General features: G+C 46.2%; 1 protein-coding gene across 3 annotated transcripts in view; it reads right to left on the bottom strand.

The window, feature by feature from the left end:
- The window catches only part of dip2a (disco-interacting protein 2 homolog A), a 113,612-nt gene that overhangs the window by 54,056 nt on the left and 36,238 nt on the right, over window positions 1-23,318 (bottom strand). For all 3 annotated transcript variants that reach the window (XM_079733599.1, XM_079733600.1, XM_079733601.1), the window contains exons 2-4: window positions 8,549-8,620; window positions 2,250-2,369; window positions 1,204-1,323 (exon numbers count right to left, since the gene is read on the bottom strand). In XM_079733599.1, the coding sequence (XP_079589725.1) occupies window positions 1,204-1,323; window positions 2,250-2,369; window positions 8,549-8,620 (312 nt within the window). The remainder of the gene's footprint in view (window positions 1-1,203; window positions 1,324-2,249; window positions 2,370-8,548; window positions 8,621-23,318) is intronic.

Here is a 23,318-nt window from a genome sequence, read left to right as displayed (position 1 = left end):
TTAAAACAGACATGACACAGAATCAATAAGTTTATTCAAAAGCTCGAGACTGAAATCCAAAGGACATCAGACTCCAGTTCCTCACAAAATGCACCTCCATGCTTAGCATACACTATTAGTTTGTGGTCACTTGTTTACTGCTTCTTTTGCACATTGCAACCACTTTGGATTGGAAAAAAGAAGAGAAGAAACAATCTAGAAACAGGATCAAATAACAGACCAACCACAGGCAGAACTGCGCTGTTTTGCTGAATAGTAGATAAACTAGATAGGCTACAAGAGTTCTTGCAAAGAATTGATAAAACCTTGAAACCAACAAGCAAAGAAAACAACCACAACATACATGCCCTCCATGTCAGGGAAACGTGTCAGCCCTAGCTCTCTGCCCCGCCCTAGCTCTCTGCCGTTCTAGCTCTCTGCCCCCCCGCGCTAGCTCTCTGCCATGCTAGCTCTCTGCCCCCGCGCTAGCTCTCTGCCTCCGCCCTAGCTCTCTGCCCCGTGCTAGCTCTCTGCCCCCGCGCTAGCTCTCTGCCCCCGTGCTGGCACTCTGCCCCCCGCAAGGCTTTTGGCCACCACGCTAGCTCCCAGTGCTAGCTCTCTGCCCCCGCAAGGCTTTCCACTCCGGCGCTAGCTCTCTGTCCCGGTGCTAGCTCTCTGCCCCAGCGCTAGCTCCCAGCGTTAGCTGTCTACCCCGGCACTAGCGCTCTGCCCCTGCTCACCACGTAGCAACGAGGGATCGGTCTGACACAATGCTAGCCCTCAGGTGGCCTTGGAAACACACGCAGGAGGATGACAGCAGCCGCTAGAAAATGGCCCAAAAGGCTGACGTCTTTGATATGACTGGTCAGGAATGTGATGAGGCCTCCCACAGGGCAGTGGGGAGCAGGCTGGGAACCCGGTGGGAGATCCCCAGACAGACAGACAGACAGACACATTGATCTACTGGAATGCCATATCCTGGACGGACACAAAAGGCTACAGACTTCCTCCTACTACACGCTGGGACGCATGGAAGAGCAAACGGCCTGCGTGTGCATTTTTATCTGTGTGTGTGTGCCTGTGTGTGCATGCACATGCGTTTGCGTCCGCATGTGTGAATGTGCGTGTATGTGCGTGGTCACTAATCAACATGGGTTGGATGCCAGACAGAATAACAGGTTGGACAGGTTGGTCTTGTTCCGCCACAGAGGGGAGGGGTCTCACCTGGGGGGGTGCATGCCTCGACGGATGACTGAACTAGCACTGAGCGTCTCTTGGAGGGCATGGGCATCTTCCTCTCTTTGTACTTGGCCAAGGCCGCTTGGACGGCTTCTGTGTGCAGATCTACCAGGAGGAGCAGGAGGAGAGAAGGAAACGTTAAAGAAGGCCGTCATCCGATGCTTATCACACAGAATAATCAATAATCATAATCAGTGAAACAGTGGAGCCGATGTCCAAACGTAAAACCCTTCTGATGAACAGGCAGTCTTTCAGTTATCACTCACCACACATGGAGAGTGCGGATGGATCATTTGAAATGATTGCTGGTGATGAAATGATTGTTAGTTATAGTTGTACGAGGACTGATCGTGTTGTAGAGCCAGACTCATCCTATATCAAAGCACTCAAATCAGGACAGCGTTGCAGTGTGTAGTGCTGTTCCCTGATAAACTACTCATATCAGGACAACATTGTTGTGTGCAGTGCTGTTCCTGCTGTTCCCTGGTAAACTACTCAGATCAGGACAACATTGTGGTGTGTAGTGCTGTTCCTGCTGTTCCTTGATAAACTACTCAGATCAGGACAACGTTGTGGTGTGTAGTGCTGTTCCTTCTGTTCCCTGATAAACTACTCAGATCAGGACAAAGTTGTAGTGTGTAGGGCTGTTCTTGCTGTTCCCTGATAAGCTACTCAGATCAGGACCACGTTGTGGTGTGTGGTGCTGTTCCATGATAAACTACTCAGATCAGGACCACGTTGTGGTCTGTGGTGCTGTTCCATGATAAACTACTCAGATCAGGACCACGTTGTGGTGTGTGGTGCTGTTCCCTGATAAACTACTCAGATCAGGACCACGTTGTGGTGTGTGGTGCTGTTCCCTGATAAACTACTCAGATCAGGACCACGTTGTGGTGTGTAGTGCTGTTCCTGGTGTTCCCTTATAAACTACTCAGATCAGGACAACGTTGTGGTGTGTAGTGCTGTTCCTGGTGTTCCCTTATAAACTACTCAGATCAGGACAACGTTGTGGTGTGTTGTGCTGTTCCTACCTGACCTGAAGCGCTCATCCCTGGCATTGGTGGCCCGGGACTTGGGGTTTTTGTTTCCAGGGAGGGGGGCCTGCGCAGAGACCTGGATCCGGTGGTCCCGCTGCAGGGAGGGGTCTACACCTGCACACATACCAGAGACACAAACCAGGAAGACAGCAGGACCGTCAACATTGGGCCTGGTTAGACTAGTAAGTAATTTATCTGATTATTTAGCCATTTATCTGCTTAGTATTTATCAGGCTATTGAGTTGTTTATCAAACATTTTAGCCATGAATCTGTATAATTTATCCATATATCCCACTATCTAACCATTAATCAGATCATTCTGTAATTTTTCTGACTGCTAGCCATTCAGCAACTATTTTATCATGTATCAGACTATTATTTAGTCATAAATCAGACGATTCAGCCCCTATCAGACGATTCAGCAATCATCAGACGATTCAGCCCCTATCAGACGATTCAGCCATTATCAGACGATTCAGACATCATAACACGATTCAGACATTATCAGACGATTCAGACATCATAACCCGATTAAGACATTATCAGACAATTCAGCCCCTTTTCTGACAAGTCAGACATTTTCAGAGGATTCAGCCCTTTATCAGACACTATTGTCCAAAGGGAAACTCCCAAACTGAGGTTGAAACCCAGAACTTTCGGGCTTGGGGCACAACACCCTCCCCACTGGTGGACCATCCTGCCCTGAGCCAGGGGAATAAGAATAGGAATATATCTTGCTGCTATAGCTAACCATGGCTCATAAATATCTTCATCACAAACACAAACAAATTACAATCCGTACATATTCAGCCAAGTAATAAACAGTATTCAGGCAAAATATAAATCCATATAAAGCAGCAGGACCTCTGTAACGAGATGTAGAGCAATAGGTGCTCTGTAACAAGGAGCTCTGTAACGAGATGTAGAGCAGTAGCTCTGTAACGAGATGTGGAGCAGTAGCACTGTAACAAGATGTAGATCAGTAGGACCTCTGTAACGAGATGTAGAGCAATAGGTGCTCTGTAACAAGGAGCTCTGTAACGAGAAGTAGAGCAGTAGGAGCTCTGTAACGAGATGAAGAGCAGTAGCTCTGTAACGAGATGTAGAGCAGTAGGAGCTCTGTAACGAGATGTAGAGCAGTAGCGCTGTAACGAGATGTGGAGCAGTCTGAGCTCTGTACCGAGATGTGGAGCAGTCTGAGCTCTGTACCGAGATGTGGAGCAGTCTGAGCTCTGTAACGAGATGTGGAGCAGTCTGAGCTCTGTACCGAGATGTAGAGCAGTAGTGCTGTAACGAGATGTGGATCAGTCTGAGCTCTGTACCGAGATGTAGAGCAATTGGAGCCCTGCAAGCACACCGAGTCTGTCAGCAAGCCGCTGAATATGTAAATGTTCTGCAACACTCTTTGTCGGTCTGTCTGTGAAATAAAGTCTCTAGCCTCATCCGACGTGTCTACCCATAGTAGCAGAGAATCCGTTGAATTGGCTCCCCAGATGGGACACCAGGAACGACAGACCCGGGGAACGAGGCCTCGCTCACCGGCAGTGCAGAAGGAGTTCCTAGCCATTATGTATGCAGTCGACACCCTACTAGTGCTGCAATGGTGTCTAGATCTTCATAGCAGTGGCCGCCACATGTAGGACACCAATGCGAGCACGGCCCCTCTGTGTCTCACTTTAAAGCCCTTCAAGTTCAAGGGGATCCACAGGCTGGGGATCCAGAGGCTGGGGGCCAGAGGCTGGGGGGGACAGAGGCTGAGGGCCAAGAGGCTGGGGGCCCAGAGGCTGAGGGCCCAGAGGCTGAGGGGGACAGAGGCTGAGGGCCAAGAGGCTGGGGGCCCAGAGGCTGGAGGCCCAGAGGCTGGGGGGCCAGAGGCTGGGGGGGACAGAGGCTGAGGGCCAAGAGGCTGGGGGCCCAGAGGCTGGGGGGCCAGAGGCTGAGGGCCCAGAGGCTGGAGGGCCCAGAAGCTGAGGGCCAAGAGGCTGGGGGCCCAGAGGCTGGGGGCCCTTCGAGTTCAAGGGGATCCAGAGGTCGGGGGCCAAGACGCTTGGGGCCAGAGGCTGGAGGCCCAGAGGCTGGGGGCCAGGAGGCCGGGGCCCAGAGGTTGGTGATCCTCTCCTGTCAGATCATTTTCGGGGGGGGGGGGGGGGGGGGGGGCCTGCGGCTGGTGAGCTTAATGAGTCAAGGCCTATATGTACTCACGTCTGTTCTGCCCTCGCCCACAGTAAGACGGGGCCTGAGTCCGTCCAGACGCCAGTCTGTCTGTTTGCACCAACCCGCATGTTTCAATGTTCATTCCTTGCATGGAAGGTTCCACAGGGAAATTAAGTCTCTAGCTGGGTACCAATGTGCGCTCCCTTCCTGACAAGAAACTGGCAGTACCACAGAATCTGCTACAGTCACTTCTAGTGCAATGCTTTAATGTCTACGCTATGTTTATGCTTAACTGTGTTCAGATGTGTTTCATATCTTATTTTCAGTGTGTGCAGGGCTCTAGGGGCAACGCAAACCATGTTCAATGCTATATTGCAGGGCAAGCATTAAAGAAATTGCAATGGACATGAATCAACAACAGACACAATGAGAAATCAGAGCCACATTCTACGGCTCTTCATTCAGAAGGAATCGTTCATAGGTCATCCTGGAGTCGGAGATCGCTTTGCCAACGCATTACTGCTCAGATGGAGCTGGCTGAGAGGCTGCTTTGGGTTGTTCTCTCTGTCCCATCTCATGAACTTTCACCCCTGAACTAGACAGTGGTTGAGCTCAGCAAACTCGGTCTCAGAGGCTCTGCCAACAGACTGGGTCATTTGAGGGCACAGGCACCAACCCAAGGAGACGCCAGCCTGCCAGATAGCCTGCCATTAGCTATCCAGCCAGCCAGTCGGGCAGCCATACAGTCAGTCAACAAGTCAGCTGGTCAGTCAAAGAGTCAGTCAACAAGCCAGTCTGACCATAGAGTAGCAGCTTAGAGAGGATCAGAGAGCTCCACTCCGTCAGCAACTCTCAGACACGCCAGCACAATCAGCAATGCTCAGCAGCAGCCAACACTATAGATTACATCTGCTATAAACCAGGACGAAATGCAGATGCATGCGCACACAAGCGCACACACACACATACACACACACACACACACACACACACACACATGCATGCACACACACATGCTCAGACACAGGATTTTTATTACAAATTGATAAACAAACACATACCTAATCCAGATTTGTGCATGTTATCTAATCTAAAGACATGTGTGTTTGATAAATGCAAACATCCAGAGGACTATCAAAATCTTAAAAGATCCACATACATGCAGCCTCCCACATACACACACACACACACACACACACACACACACACACACACAAACACACACACAGACTTCTAGGCACGGACAGAGCGGTAGCTTGTCCCAGCCCCCAGAGAACGCTGGTCTATCAAATCAGCCAGGCTACCGGGTCTGGTTGCCGGGGAGAAGTCACTTCACTGAAACATTGAAAGCAAGCCAATCAGAGTCAATACTCTGTCCCAACAAAGACGGCTATTGGCTGGGAGGGAGCCCTCATGAGTCAGCAGCACCTGTCTGACAGAGCCCTGCTCAGAGAACGGCTGACATAATCAGAGCGTTTCCGTTAAGAGCCGCTTGACCAATGATGTGTGTTAACAGCTTCAGTTGCATAATCAGAGATTATCTCATTTGAACAATATCGCACAAAGTGCACAATGTACTGGACCGAAAGTCAAGGTCGATAAAAGAAATGGGTAAAATGTTGCAATGGATTTTTTTTACTATGCATTATATTTAAACAACTAGTTAGGGACCACTATCAATATTTTTGCAAAACAAACCAATTCTAAAAATTCAAAAGCAGGAAAGCGAATCAAGCAGATAGATCCCATTATTCATGTTCAGTGAACACAGGAATAACTATAAATAAATTTGTTTGAAAATGTTTTTGATAATATAGGTATTCCAGTTTGAGGAGGAGAAGGAACAGATCTGGAGAGACCATTCTCTGTTGAAGAACTGGTCCGGAGAGACCATACTCTGTAGAAGAACTGGTCTGGAGAGACCATTCTCTGTTGAAGAACTGGTCTGGAGAGACCATTCTCTGTTGAAGTACTGGTCTAGAGAGACCATCCTCTATAGAATAACTGGTCTGGAGAGAACATTGTATGTAGAAGAACTGATCAGGAGCGCTGATCACTAGATGGGGATGCGGTGTTCTCTTTCTTTAGCTATATCAATCAGACCTTTGGCTGCTGCATGCGTGGTGGAATGACCATTGGTGTACTAAGCATAGGGTGCCACTATACGCAGAGTCGCAGACGATGTGCTTTTGTATTTGTCCGATCTCTTACTGTACTACAAGTGCTTGACATACTCAATGTCTTGGCAAAATACCTGGATTTAAAGTTAACTTATAAAGAAGCAACCTAAAGCAGCACTACATATTATGTTCACATAATTTCCCTTCAACGTAACTATCTAACAATTTAAGTACCCAGGAATCTGAATTACATTCTCTCTTTCTTTCCCCCACTTGTAACTAATTAGAAGAAAGTTTTAACCCTGGACTTACAACGATCTAGAGAACACACCAAACAAAATTGTTTCACAGATCGCCAAGATGGAGGGTAAGCGAAATAAATAAATTTACTTTCATCTTTGTCCCGACCTACGTTTCAAAGCCTACCACCAAACTCTTTTAGATTCCATCCTAGAAATCAATCCCTCCATGAAAAATGGTTATTGGCAAAATAAACTTCCTTAACTCACATAACCTAGAACCTTTGACCATACTATATAATGGTAGGAAGATTTGGATATACAACTTACTGACACAGTCTGACAAAACGCCATAGACAGAATACGTTCATATTGAGTCTGGTTAAGTCTATGGGTGTTAAAGTCAATTAAAATGGCTTTAGTCAGTTCAATAATATTACTAAAAACACCCAGAGAACCTTCTCCTGGCGTTGCATTATTTGGTGGTCTCCATGGAACCTCCACACCCCCTGGCATGATAACAACAGAACTGGATTTGGAACCCTTTTTGCCAGGTCGCTTATACTACTAAAGTGGTTCCAGGACATGGCAAACTATGAAATAATGAAATATCAAAGCCTCTTGTAAATTAAAGTATCTTTTATATAGGAGCCAGCGAACCTACACTATCCTCTCCTCAGCCTCTGATTCAGGACCACTTAAAACAGACAGCTACATGAGAGAGAGACAGAGAAAAAGAGAGAGAAAGAGAGAGAGAGAGAGAGAGAGAGAGAGAGAGAGAGAGACCCAAAGCATCAGACAGACAGACAGACAGACAGACAGATGGAGAGAGAGCAGCAGAGAGATGGCCTACTCAAGCCAAAGACCAGGTCCACTAATAGATCCCAATGGAAATACCAGTGCGCTAAGGGTCCTGGTTTCCACTGAGGCGGAGCCCGCCGAGAGATCAAGCCTAACCCCATGTCTCCCATGGGTCCAGGAGGCATAATGGATCAGAGAAGACACACATGCTCCTCTCTTTGGACTCACTGCAAACCCACTTCGTTTGAGTCTTACACCGAGCATGGTGAGCGAGGGAGCGGAGTTAGAATATCTTAACCAGATGGTGGGATACACCGAGCCTGGAATTCATGGCACACGCAGCACGGCATTCTCATTAATGTTTTCATCAGCAGCATCTACACTCAATACATAACAGGATCAATATCATATCACTGCAGCGCTGATCAGAGGTCAGTGAGCACACAAATATGTAATAAACTCCTTCCTTCTAATCAAACGCCACTTATGATGATTCATCAGTTTAACAGCTAGGTTTTATGGGGCTGGAGGGAGACATTCGACTGGACTCGGCCCATCAGCAACTCACTGCCCCACATGTACAACCACATCCCTGCAGTCTAAACAGCAGTGAGCCAGCAGGGCTGTGACACATGGTCCGGTTAAAACAGATGAACTGTTGAGATGGATGACAAAAAGACCCCATTCCAGGCTCACATCTTGCTCTCGCAATGAAGCAATATGTGACATAAAGCATCCAGCATTTCACATGAATCTTCCATTTCAATAGTTTTATTGTAGTTATAGTTTCATCTTTTAATCCTAAGCCCTCACACAAACCTGAAATCCTCCACCAGTCAGCCTGAGTTTCGCTCCTACAAGGACATGCTAAAGGCAATGCGAGCCGGTTGCTAATGCTAAGCTATACACAGCAGCAGAATGCCCTCCAGAGGCACTGGAGGAGAAGTTTGGCACATGAAGGGCTGACACTGGTCTTACCTTGTATCTGTGGGATGTACGGCGCCAGCAGCTTCCCCCTCTTCTTCTCATAGCCTTTCTGAGTTATGTCCCCTGAACAGAGAGAGAGAGAGAGAGAGAGAGAGAGAGAAGGAGAGAGGGGGGGAGAGACACAGAAGAGTGACTGAGTGAGAGAGTGGAGGATGACTCATTAGCTGTGCGGCTGTGTAGTTTTGAGTGTGTGCGTACGTGCGTGTGTACGTATGTGTGTGTCTGTGCACGTGCTCCACCTCACACTGCCCATCCATATGCACTGGCACCACAGGGTACCACCAGAACAGGGTAGTGCATATCACATGACAAGCTACTGACCACCTGGCTCACAATACTGAGCAAGCACACACACACACACACACACACACACACACACACACACACACACACACACACACACACACACACACACACACACACACACACACACACACACACACACACACACAGCAAAGAAAGAAGATGTGGTGAATCTCCTGCTCCATAGTTTAACGATAAAATCAGCTGGAGGAGGGGAACATTTAAAAGCTTGTTAGTCTCTGGCGTATGGAGGCTTCTCCAGGACAACACAGGCCGAGACAGTGCTGACTGCTCCTTCATAAGGCCAGGCTTCGGAACACAGAGTGAAGAGGCCGTCGGTAGGACCAGGTCTAGAGGTGTCGTCACCTCACCTCAAATAACTGCTTTAATTTGGCTTAAAGGGTAATTCCGGAGTAAAATGGATTTGGGATATGTTTTGTATGATAACGAGTTGAAACGTTTGTTTCGGAGCACAAAAAACATATATAGACGCTTTCTTCAGTTGGCTGTTTTTAGCCGATTCTATCAAAACGCTATAAACTTGGAACGATGGGGGCACTGGTTATGGTAAAAACGAAATCGCTATTTTAAACCACTTAAAAGGCTAAAAGTAGCCCGACACTTCTTTGGTAGTATAATAAGGGTCTTAACATATAAAACGAGGCATTGAGAACTTTGTAAGTGTACAGATTGTTTATTAAAAAGGAAAATTTATACACACAATACCATCAGTAGATCTCCCGTCGACGCCATTTTGTTTTTAAGACTCGATAGGTAGATTGACGAACACAGAGATTGTGACATCCGTCAGCAACACGCAAGCTCTGTGTTCGCCAATGTACTTTTAAAAAACAAAATGGCGTAGACGGGTGATCTACTGATGGTATTGTGTGTATAAAATGTCATTTTTAATAAACAATCTGTACACTTACAAAGTTCTCAATGCCTCGTTTTATATGTTAAGACCCTTATTATACTATCAAAGAAGTGTCGGGCTACTTTTAGCCTTTTAAGTGGTTTAAAATAGTGATTTAGTTTTTACCATAACCAGTGCCCCCATCGTTCCAAGTTTATAGCGTTTTGATAGAATCGGCTAAAAACAGCCAACTGAAGAAAGCTTCTATATGCGTTTTTTGTGCTCCAAAACGAACGTTTCAACTCGTTATCATACAAAACATATCCCAAATCCATTTTACACCGGAATTACACTTTAAGATTGACACATCGTCCTATATGGGGCATATCTGAAGAATTTAAATAATTGAAGACTCAAACACAAATAGATTATTTGACACTTAACCATCAACTTCTATGTTAACAGACAGACACACAGTCAGGGACACCAACATGCACGTGCGCAAACATACACGCAATTACAGGCATACACACACGTATACACATCACACACACACACCCCCACACACACACTCCGCCCCTTCCAGACACACACACAAACACGCACACAAACATGCAAACAAACATACACGCACTTCGTTAAAGGGGTTATATAAGAAGTGCAATACAATGATCCATGTTGCAGTTAAAGGCAGGTTGAAATGCATCCTCTCTGATGCTGGCGGCTTGCATGTGTTTGAACAGAGAAGGTGGCCTGTCAGGGGCCCCCTTCGGGAAGGGCTGTTTGAGTGGCGGCTCCTCCTCAAAGCCTCCCTTTGTCTCTTGCTCCTCTCTGCCGGGCTGCTGTTTATCCTGTGTCTTAGAAAGCCTGGGTCTTCAGAAAGTCTCAAAACTTATGGATGTGCCAGCCAGGGCTTGTGTGAGTGTGAGGGAGCGGCAGTGTGGTGACCGGTCTGTGGTCAGTCAGCACTGCTGGGTGGATCAATCTCTTGCTTCCTTCCCGACATGTATTTAACTATACGACGTGTTTACTGATGAATGCTATTATGATGAACAGGACCATACTGTGTTGATTTGCAACCATTACAGACATTTTGCTGAGAATGTTGGTGTCCAGACAGGCAGGATAATTAGCTTGTCTCTCCCCCTGAAAGGCTTCCTCGTGCTGTCTGAGTTTTGGTTGGCTGTAAGCCAATCATGCGCTTACAAACCCCGCCTCCAGCAACATGAGCAGTCGTAACAATATGAGTGAAAGAGATTGAATGGCGTAAAGTCAAGAGACAAAGTCAGAAGACTTGACTGGACTTAATTACCTGACTGAGAGGATTCTGGATAATTGAGTGTCGGGTTGTTGCATTTCCAACCAGACGGTTCAACTGGGTTCAACCCTAATGTTTGCAGTTCACCTTTCGGCTACAAGCCTTAACCCCTCCCTGAACTAAACCTACACTTAAGCTGCTGTGGATCAAATACTATGTTCCATGTCCGTATTGTTAACAAACCTGGATAGAACTAGAACTAGAAAAATAATGTAACCTTTAAATCCCAAGATAGCCACAAAAGATGAAAGCCACTGGAAGGTCAGGGACTCAAACGTCACATTTGACTGTATTTTGGGTTAAGTGTAATTAAAATGTAATGACAACACTCTCCATTTACTGTGGGAGTGGGTAACCTGAAATGAAGCTAATTGATGTGCATTACATAAACAGAGCCAATCATGTCTATTACAATGACTGGAGACTCTACTTGCCAGACGTGTGAGTCTGTGTGAGTCTGTGTGTGTCTCTGTCTTTTTCTCTGCCTGTGTCTCTGTCTGTCTTTGTATGTGTCTGTGTGTCTGTGTGTCTGTCCGTCTGTGTCTGTCACTGTGTATGTGTGTGTTTGTGTCTAGGGGTGGTCAATAAGTATGTTTGGAACCAACTGGAGCTAATTGATTGGGTAGGATCTCATAGGACCATGCTCGTCGCCCAGTTTGTGAAGGCACCCTAGCATGTAACGCACTAGCATGAGACCTATTCTGCTCCCTTCACTCCTGTTCCTGTCGCTCCACACCCGTAGTGATGCTGGGAGGCTATGCTGGCTGCACAAACCCGCATTACCATCACACTGTGATTTGTTTTCTCCTGTGTACATTCCATAACCCCCAAAATAAATGAATATATATATATATATATATATATATATATATATATATATATATATATTGTATCCTCTATTGCTAGGAACCACGGATATATAGACAGTGCTCCACCCTGGCAGGATGTTACAACGAGACAGCATTCTAGAAGCCGCTCCTAGAAGTGAACCACAACAAACATCCCACTAGAACACAACGGCTGAACTATCTCACTACAGGGCAACAAGGTGTGTGCTGCTGGTCACATCGCTGGTGCACAGCTTGTGTGTGTGAGCATGTGCATGTGTGCGAGGCAGGTGACGCTGTTCACAATCCTGTCCCTGAGTCATGGATGTGAAGGATGCAGTGTTGTCAGGTGTTGAATCGTCCCGACCAGCTAACACAATGCAGTACTGTACACACAAGGCTCAGCATGTTGGGGCAACACACAAAATCAGGAGGGAGGAGGAGGGGGAGAGAGACAGAGAGATTGAGAGAGATGGACAGAAAGACTAGTTACCAAATCCTGTCAGTATTCTCACAAGATTCTCATCAGACTTTAGCCAAATAATCTGGTAGCAGACAGGCTGAATCAGGGTGAATGGGGTGTTTCACTATTTCACGTTGCCCTAGTAAACAAATCATCACCATGCGGAATGTACTGCAGCAATACATTGATGATCTCCCCTCCTGAATTTCTTTCTCTTACAAATTGCATATCTCCTCCCCCACCCAGAAGTTGTGCTACTGAATGCTGGACTGCTGGATCTGACATTAACGTGTCGATAAAACAGCACGTATTGAATGTTTTCAGTGTTTTTAGAGTAAGAAATAAAATAGTCTATGTCAATTCCATGCGTTCACTGTTTGTGGTTGGCGAGCGAGAGAGAACCTGTGAAATGCAGTCCTCTTCCTCCAATCAGGCTTCCTCTTCCTCCTCTCTCTGCACTTTCACTAATTCCCCGCTCACCCCAGACCTACCCGTCAAAACACACAACCTTCCCTTGGGATTTGACCCACCTCCTGGATGTGTGTGTTGCACGTGTGTGTGTGTGTGTGCGTGTTGTGTGTGTGTGCCTGCGCTCGTGTGTGTGCGTAGAGCCATTGAGAGAAGGTGTGGCGATCAAAAGAAAAACCTGTTTTTTTCTATTTCTTATAATCAACCAAGTGATGCAAGCACGTTGCGTGCCAAGAACCGTAGCCACAGGGCTTATTTCCGGGATGCAACGGTCCTGAACAATCGTTGCTGAATAAATCTCCTTTCTGGGCTTTTATTGTAATTTCACAGGGAAGAGATAGAGGGGGACCAATGGAGCTGAAGAGAGAGAGAGAGAAACAAACAAACAGAGACTGAGAGAGAAAGAGAGCGAGGGAGAGGGGAGAGGGAGAGGGAGAGACAAGCAAACAGAAGGAGAAAGGAAGAGAAAGAGAGAGAGGGAGATATTCACATTTATGCTTTGAAGCCATATCAGCTAAGGGACAGCATCCTTCAACCTGAGAACGTTACAACACTATGCAGGATGCAGAGACGATTGGTGCATAATACATTCCAAGCAGGTGTGACTATTGTGACGCCCTCTTCACTGGCCTCTCAGAAACGTGGAAGACTTCAGTTAGTTCAGTATTCTTCCATTCTCTCTCAAATTATTCTGAAAGAGAAGAAAGAATAAAGACGAGACAAAGTTTTGTTTGATTTATTGACGCAACTCTGATTCCATAAGTTTGGCCGAGCCCGTAGAATCCTTATCATGAGCCAAACGTTGCCATATACCGCAATACACGGCCAGTGAGCCACAGAAACCCTGGGCTGAAGAGTTTGGCAGCGTTAGCTTATGGTTCAAGGATAGCAGATGTAGTCAGCTGTCATGTTCTCAAAGCTGTACAACAACACAGGAGGTCCACGTTGCACCAAATTGGTGTATTTTGTCCAATAGGAACTTCCACTGCAGCTTAAAACCTCAGCAGTGTCCCTAAAGTGTGTTTGTGTTCCCCAAACACACACACACACACACACACACACACACACACACACACACACACACACACACACACACACACACACACACACACCGTCCGTTGGGCTAACCAGGCTGCTAGGTACAAGGGTAGCTCTAGAACTTCATCTAATAAGCATCTTGCACTAGAGAAATTAGTAAAAAATTATAATATATCCTATTGTATTAGCTACTTTAGGTCAATGCCTTCAGCATCTCACCATCAGAATTGAACGCATTGGCCTAAATGCAAACCATTTGAATAAAAAGCTGCATAATTAGGCTTCATACAAAGATGCATAGGCAATACTGATTGTATGTTATGATTATGCTGTTGCTGTAGATCAGAGGACCACCCCCAGGGCAGGGGAATTGGGGTAGCCACACAATCAAAGAGGTAGGCTACATCATTCTAAAGACTAAGACTCACTTGCTAGCTGATAAACTACACTGCAAACAAGCTTTACACTTCATGTATTTATAAGGAGCTTTAATTAGATGATCCACAACGAGGTGAAGGACCCTTCAGAGTAGATCATTCTGCTTATTCCATCATACAAATATAAGGCTGTTGATTCATAATTGATTCCATTCAAAACCTGAACACACACACAATCCGAAGGGTGAAATATGTGTTCTGACTCCATCTCTAAAGAGACACCCGCTAACTATTTAGTTAGTTTCCCCCCAGGACGTCACCTACAATACAGTCGACCTTCTAAATCAGAGAACAGGGTCTGACTAATGCCTGAAACTCAATCAGTTAACATGAAACTCATATGGATTGCAGATGTTACTTTGTTATTCCAGAAAATAGAGAAGATCTTACTAATGTCATGCCAACATAAACCTTTCCTAGAAGTGAGATTTCCCAATCTGAATAAATATGTCAGATGTTTACACATTTCAAATCATATTAAGCGACGGTGATAACTCAACGATAATTGTATAATTGAGAGTGGTGGTGAGACTAGCCGCACAGTTATAATATGAATATGTTACAGCCCTGCGGTGAGCTAAAGTTAATCCACACCCGGTTGATTACACAATACTCGATTCTCATTGGCTGAATGCCAACGAGTATTCATCCAGGGCCATGGTATAAACCAAAATAATGGAGAGAGGAGTCATTCTCAATAAAGAGGAGGCCAAGGTGATTTAATCCTTAATATGGATGAATACAACGACTAAGGGAAAATTACTCCACATCCGGAGTCATTAAACAACCTTAATAGCGTGATTTATTATCAGGATGGTGTTTACTCTGTGTTCAGCCTCGCCAGGTGATTAAGGTGACTATACGATGATGGTGATGGTGAAAAGTGTCCAGTGTAAATCTGCTATATCGCTGAGCTGCAGTCATGTTGAAGATGTACTGATCCAGGAAGTCTCCTAGTCTAGCCACACATAATGGAAGTACTGATTGAGCAAGTCAAACTGTGTGTGCGATTGTGTGCGTCTGTGTGTGCATTTATGTGTGTCTGTGTGTGTGTGTCTGTGTGTGCATGCGGAAGGAGGTTGGGGGCTTGTCTGAGATCCCATTCATCTGTTGTGTTCTGGCTCAAACTGAATGCCATGAATCCACATGAAGTAGCATTGAGATGACTCACAGTCCCCCCCTAAACCTAACCCCCCGGAAAGGCGGGAAGGCAGTAAGTGACAGCAGAGAGGGTCTGACTGAGGAAGACGGAGAGGTCGAGAGAGGGACAGCTGGGTTTAGAGGGGCAGGGAAGATGGGGTGGAGGGGTGGGGTTAGAGCTCAGAGGTGGAAAGGCAGGAAGGGGCGAGTAAAGTATAGCAAGGCAGGGGAGGACTAAAGGAAGATGTGATGAAAAGGTAATGACTTCCTCCCTCTGTAGAGAGACAGAGACACACACACGCACCTGGTTTCCTTCCGTCTCCATCCATCAGCAGTTCCAATCAGACGGTTGTATCACTTTTAATTAAGTGGTGGAAACAAATTAGGACTCTGAACCAAACCTCCACACTACCATGCTAATATCTAACCCCACCCTCAAGCCAAACACACACACACACACACACACACACACACACACACACACACACACACTGCACCCCTTGGGCTCAGTAAAGCTGGTGAAGGAGGCTATAGAGACAGTTTGAATAATCTGAGCGCAGGCGTTGCAAGGGAGTTCCTGCAGCTGTGCACTGATGAATGCGCGCGCGTGTGTGTGTGTGTGAATTTGTTTCTCCCATATTTAGTAATTACATTTCCTTTAGATACACACACACAAATGCAAGTGTATTGGTTATGATGTAAAACATGTTTAGTGTGAGTATTTCCCTAGCATTTGCCCCTAAAAATAGAAATGGGCTAACCAGTTAAATTATTTATGAGCACAGTGTGCAAGTAAAATTTCCCCCCAGACTTGATCATTCAAAAAACACAACTCACAAATCCCACAAGCGGTATGCACCAATCACAGTGAGTTTTCTCTGATGGATTTCTGCAAGCAGAAAATTTAGGCAGTGAGAATTCCTGGGTGTTGAATGAAGATTCAGATCAATTAATTGCAGAGTTGCAAACATTCTCTCTCTCTTATGTAATAAATAGTTTGTTGATAAACTCTGTTCTGCTAACACGTTTCTCTCTGCTCTCTGTACTGTATTGAAGACAGCATGGAGCCCTGATAATCAAACAGGACGCGGGTCGCCCGCCTGTCTGTCTGTCTGTCTGTGTCTGTGTGTGTGTGTGTGTGTCTGTGTGTGTGTGTGTGTGTGTGTGTGTGTGTGTGTGTGTGTGTGTCTGTGTCTGTGTCTGTGTGTGTGTGTGTGTGTGTGTGTCTGTGTGTGCGTGGCTGTGTAAGTCAGAGAGACAGGCTTGACCAATGAGGAGGGCTGGGCATGAAGCCCCCATGACACACATGTGATCTGTTCACAACCAAACAGCTTCAGCGCTGTGCTAGCTTTTTCTTTTTAAAACAACGGACAGTACATGTCTAGATGACAGCAGTTCAACAATAAACAGCATAGCTGTAAGGGTGTTCTAGACCCTCTGAGATGACTAGACCCTCTGTGATGAGGCCTCTGGCCCCTTGGACCAGGCTGAAGACAGTGGTAACTAGGCCAGACTGAATGGACTCTTTACTCAACTCTTGTTCAAGGGCATGAAAACAGGTCTTTGCACATGGTTAACACACAAACCCCGGGACCGCTGGATAGATGGTTCAGCTGCTCCTTAACGATTTGACCACCAGTGAGTCAGGATAGACCTGTTCATATTATTATTTTTACAAAAAAACAACTCCTTTGCATTTGATAAGAGGCATTTGAAAAGCAGGCTGTCTCTCTACAGCCCCATGCAATCAAATTGGGTTGACAATGGCGTATTTCCATTAGAACACTATTCAAATACGTATTTAACAAGCACAATGTCAGTCGGCAGGAAGCTGAAAATGCTGCAAGCTCCCATCAGTCCTCCTCATGCAGGAGACATCATAGGTCCTCTTCATGCAGGAGACAGCAGAGGTCCTCCTCATGAAGAAGACAGCAGAGGTCCTCTTCATGCAGGAGACAGCAGAGGTCCTCCTCATGAAGGAGACAGCAGAGGTCCTCTTTATGCAGGAGACAGCAGAGGTCCTCTTCATGCAGGAGACAGCAGAGGCCCTTCTCATGAAGGAGACAGCAGAGGTCCTTCTCATGAAGGAGACAGCAGAGGTCCTCTTCATGCAGGAGACAGCAGAGGTCCTTCTCATGAAGGAGACAGCAGAGGTCATCCTCATGCAGGAGACAGCAGAGGTCATCCTCATGAAGGAGACAGCAGAGGTCATCCTCATGCAGGAGACAGCACAGGTTATCCTCTTGAAGAAGACAGCAGAGGTTCTCCTCTATTGATTCACCACTGACTTGCCTCAGGCCCTCAGTCTCTGAGGTGGTATTGGTGTGTACTGTGGGATCTATGTCTATACCATCGAACCCGCTTCTTCTCAAGGCTTTGTGTGTGTGCATGTGCATACACAAAAAAGCTCAGTCTCAACATAGGCACTGTGGAAATCCAATTACAGAATAGAGGAACACCAATATGAATAAATTCATGGAACCATAGACATTTCTGTGTGTGTCTGTGTGTGTGTGTGTGTGTGTGTGTGTGTGTGTGTGTGTGTGTGTGTGTATGTGTGTGTGTGTGTGTGGAAAAAGCAGGTGCACAAGCAAAACAAAATACCAAATACAAAGAGCAGCTGAGCATTGTGTCTCCAATTAGTTTTCATGTTGGAGGTTTGTGTCAAATAGACTAGTATGTCCAAATGCGCACGCGCATGCATGCACACGCACACACACACACACACACACACACACACACACACACACACACACACACACTGAACTTGCCAGGTGCTGGTGCTGATTCTCTGGACCTACTCCCTCTTCCACCATCTGTTACACTTTCTATGTCCCAGTCTGGATCATCTATCTCTCACAGCCAGTCTCTCCCCTAACAAGTCATCAGCACATGGCACGGCTCCTCCTACTGCTAACATGCTCCCTTCATATTTCACTCTGTTTCCATTACTGTTACATTATGTGTGTGTACATGTGTGGGCGCCTGTATTTGCGTGTGTGTGTGCACGTGTGTATGTGCGTGTGTGTACCTATATGTGCGTGTATGTGCGCCTGTATGTGCATGTGTATGGCTTGTATGTGCTCGTGGGTGTATGTGTATGAGGGGCCGCCTGGGACAGAATTCATACTTGGTCTTACACACACTATTATAATCTTGCATATACACCAGTATACTCATACACACACACTATTATACTCCTTTTACATGTATGTATGAGAGAGTATAGTAGTGCATGTGAGAGAGAATAGTAGTGCACGTAAGAGAATATAGTAGTGTGTGTGAGAGAGAATAGTAGTGTATGTGAGAGAGTATAGTAGTGTGTGTGAGTCGGTATAGATGTTTATGCAAGAGAATATATTAGTGTGTGAGAGTATATATGTTTATGCAAGAGAATATAGTAGTGTGTGTGAGAGAGTATATATATTTATTCAAGAGAATATATTAGTGTGTGTGAGAGAGTATAGTTGTTAATGCAAGAGACTATAGTAGTATGTGTTAGAGAGTATAGTAGTGTGTGTGAGAGTTTGAATGAAACGGAAGTGAGTTTGAATGAAACGGAAGAGAGTTTGAATGAAAAGGAAGTGAGTTTGAATGAAAAGGAAGAGAGTTTGAATGAAAAGGAAGTGAGTTTGAATGAAACGGAAGTGAGTTTGATTCCTCAGTTCCTGATTGGCTGACAGAAGAGGCGGTAGCTTCTGGCGCTCAAAATACTGCGCGTCATTTCACTCTTCCTTTTCAGGCTTCCTCTTGTGACCGCTAATTCATTCTCAACCATGGCCAGTCTCTACGTGTTGTGGAAGTACCAGAGACGTCGGAAAAACCGACGCAGTCAATTAGGTTTCATAATATCATCGGTTCTTTAAAATATTCTAATCTAGAACACTCCGGGAGCTCCGGCGGGGGGTCCTGGAGCTCTATCTATCTGTATAATATAATATATTAAAGGGGACCGGAGGGGGGGAGCTCTGGGAGTCCACAAACGTCAACAACGCCCTTTCTCCTTCATGTCGTGGTTCAATTGTAATGACCACGGAAGGGGCAGTGAATGAAGTATTGATTAGACAGCGATTTATTAGATACGACCGCTAATAAACTGTTGGAACACACACAAGACCGGTAACCACGACAACGCCGGTAACCACAACAAATCCTGCAAAGCGAAATCCCCACGAGAGCTCCCCCTCTAAGGCCCGCCCCATCTCCCAAACCCCGTGAAGCTACAATATTATATTATAAAGATATCTATATATTATATCATCTTATATTATTTAGATATAGAGCTCCTGGACTCACGCCGGAGTTCCCGGAGGTTTCTAGATTAGAATATTTTATAGAACGGGTGATATTATGAATCCTAAACGACTGTCGTTTTTTCTGACTTCTCTGGTACTTCCACAACACGTAGAGACCGGCCATGGTTGAGAATTAATTGGCGTTCACAAGAGGAAGCCTCTCTCAAACTCAGGCGGCCACGAGAACAAGCGAAAAAACATTTTTTGGTGCATAACAACATCGCTGGAGATTCAAGAGTGAAATGTCAGCGAAGTATTTTGAGCGCCAGAAGCTACCGCCTCTTCTGTCAGCCAATCAGGAACTGAGGAATCAAACTCACTTCCGTTTCAGTCAAATTCTCTCACACACTGTACTATACTCTCTCACACACAATACTATTCCCTCTCACACACACTACTATATTCTCTTGCAAAAACAACTATTCTCTCTCACACGCACTACTATACTCTCACATACCCAACTATACTCTCTCACATACACGTCTATACTCTCACATACACTACCATACTCTCTCACATACACTACTATTTTCACTCACATACACTAATATACTCTCACATACACTACTATTCTCTCTCACATACACTACTATACTCTCTCACATACACTACTATACTCTCTCACATACACTACTATACTCTCTCACATACACTACTATTCTCACATACACTACTATTCTCTCTCACATACACTACTATACTCTCTCACATACACTACTATACTCTCTCATACATACATGTAAAAGGAGTATAATAGTGTGTGTGTATGAGTATAGTGGTGTATATGCGAGATTATAATAGTGTGTGTAAGACCAAGTATGAATTCTTTCCCAGGCGGCCCCTCATATATGTGGCCCGTGTGTGCGCGTGTATGTGCGCATACGTCCGTGCATGTGTGCATGCATGTGTGTTTGTGCATGAGTGTGTGTGTGCATGTGCGTGCACAATGTGCGCTTGTTCATGCATTACTGGGTATCATGTCGTTGATCTTGTCCCCCAGGTGACTGCGGCAGCACAGAAGCAGTTAACCACACAAAGTGATCAGCCACTGAGCTCTGCCTGAAGCCTTTCATCTTTAACAACACTGCCATCAGCTCACTGAGGGGCCCACAGCACCCTGCCATCAGCTCACTGAGGGGCCCACAGCACCCTGCCATCAGCTCACTGAGGGGCCCACAGCACCCTGCCATCAGCTCACTGAGGGGCCCACAACATAGAACTGTAGAAGAGAGTTAAACCAACACCATAGGACTGTAGATGAGAGTTAAACCAACACCATAGGACTGTAGATGAGAGTTAAACCAACACCATAGGACTGTAGATGAGAGTTAAACCAACACCATAGGACTGTAGATGAGAGTTAAACCAACACCATAAGACTGTATGCTAGATGAGAGTTAAACCAACACCATAGGACTGTATGCTAGATGAGAGTTAAACCAACACCATAGGACTGTATGCTAGATGATAGTTAAACCGTGATAATTCTCAGGCGCTATTCACTGTAGGTACAATCACAGCGCTGTTCAGATGTGGCCTGTAATTATCAGCTGTATCACACAAGAAATAGGGGGAAGAGACTGTGTGTGTGTCACCAGTAGACAGCAGCTCATGTGTTCTACATGTTAGTGATGACTTCATTGGTCAGTGGCACAGGAGCCACTACTCCACACACACACACACACACACACACACACACACACACACACACACACACACACACACACACACACACACACACACACACACACACACACACTTTCAAACTCGACAGGTCAGTCTTCGTTACGGCAGGTAAGGCACTGAACACGCACACACATTCTGAGGTATCTCCAGACCAGCTCTCTCTTAAGTCCGGCAGGACCCACCAGTCTGTCAGCCTTATCTCAGCAGGCGATAGCCATCAGGCCCTGCTCTCATGGGCCTCACTGAGACCGTCCCTCTCTATACTTCAGCATCTGTCCATTAGAGGGCACCAGAGCTGCAGGCTTCCCTCTGCACCACACCCCCTCTCTGCCTCCCGGCCCTGCTCCCACCTCCTCCCACCCGCCCTTCCTCACTCCCTTCCTCTACACACGCCTTGGGTTGATGTGAGTTCTCTCATAATGAGCCGCTAGAGGAACGGGAAACGTATTTCTGAATGAAGGTCACCCTTTTGTGAATCATGGTCTGGTCGAGAAAAAAATCAGATCCAGTGTGATCCAGTGAAAGGTGTAATCCACCTGTTCAAACATTCAATGGAGTAGTATTTTTAGAACATGTAGCACCCATCCACAATGCAGAGTCATTTAAAATGAAATCTATACTGTTAATAGTCCCTGTGACTCCCGCCAGTTTACGGGTGCTAGCACCAGCTTACACACTGCAGCTAGCATGGCGCTATCATACAGACCCGGTGCGGCTGGCTTACATGGTGCGGCTAGCTTACATGGTGCGGCTAGCTTACATGGTGCGGTAAATCTATGCAGGTGGGCCTTGTTCTTGGCACTAGTTGGCATGTTCAGTTGTTAAACATCTTGCCTGCCAGATGTGTAGTGGAGGAACATTATGTATTTACGGGCGCTAGCACCAGCTTACACACTGCAGCTAGCATGGCGCTATCATACAGACCGCAGCTAGCACGGTACTGGCTAACCCAGTTCAGCTAGCTTACATGGTGCGGCTAGCTAACACTGTGCGACAGGCTTACCCGGTGCGGCTGGCTTACCCGTTGCGGCTGGTTTACCCGGTGCGGCAGGCTTACATGGTGCGGCTAGCTTACCCGGTGCGGCTGGCTTACCCGGTGCGTCGGCTTACCCGGTGCGGCTGGCTTACATGATGCGGCTAGCTTACGTTGTGCGGTAAATCTATGCAGGGGGGCCTTGTTCTTGGCACTAGTTTGCATGTTCAGTTGTTAAACATCTTGCCTGCCAGCTGTGTAGTGGAGGAACAGAATGTATTTGTAACCAAGTTGTGTATGATTATCTGGATAGGCTGACAATGCTGAGTAGTAGTGGTAGCCAGTAACCAGACCTAACGATCTTACTAGTGTACAGGGAACTAGGTTAACTGCAGCCACAAGCAACACTTCCACATTTATACTGCTGAGAACGCAGATTGAGGCCAATGCAGGAATAAGCAGGACAGCTGGGAGGTGGAGTGGTGTGCTAGGTAGAAAATAGGACAGAGACAGAGAGGAACATGAAAGACTGGACAGAAAGTGAGATAGAGGGTGAGAGAGAGATGGAGAGAGAAGGAGTGAGAGAGAGAGAAGTAGAAAGAGTGAGATAGAAAAGAGAGATGTGGAGAAAGAGAGCGAGATAGGAGAGCAAGAGAGATATGGAGAGAGAGAGAGTGAGGTAGGAGAGTTAGAGAGAGATGAGAGGTTAAAGTGTTTTTAGTCTAAGCTGTGACCTCTCATGAGGGTAAAGGTCATTCCTCTGCAGGCCATGCTGGTGGATTCAGTACAGCTGTGAAACTCAAGGGTTACATGTGAATCATGGATTGCATGCATGTGTCACTAAAGAAGAATGTGCGTGTGACATACGTCATATGTGACATGTGAGAGACGTGAGTGGTTGTGTGTAAGCATGTGATTGTGTGCGAAAGAGACAACATAGGTCACATCTAGAGCTTG

The sequence above is a fragment of the Pollachius pollachius genome (genome assembly GCF_949987615.1).
Source record: "Pollachius pollachius genome assembly, chromosome: 3".
NCBI classification, from domain to species: Eukaryota; Metazoa; Chordata; class Actinopteri; order Gadiformes; family Gadidae; genus Pollachius; species Pollachius pollachius.
The sequence above is the reverse complement of the archived record's forward strand: the minus strand, read 5'-3'. Positions and strand labels throughout refer to the sequence as shown.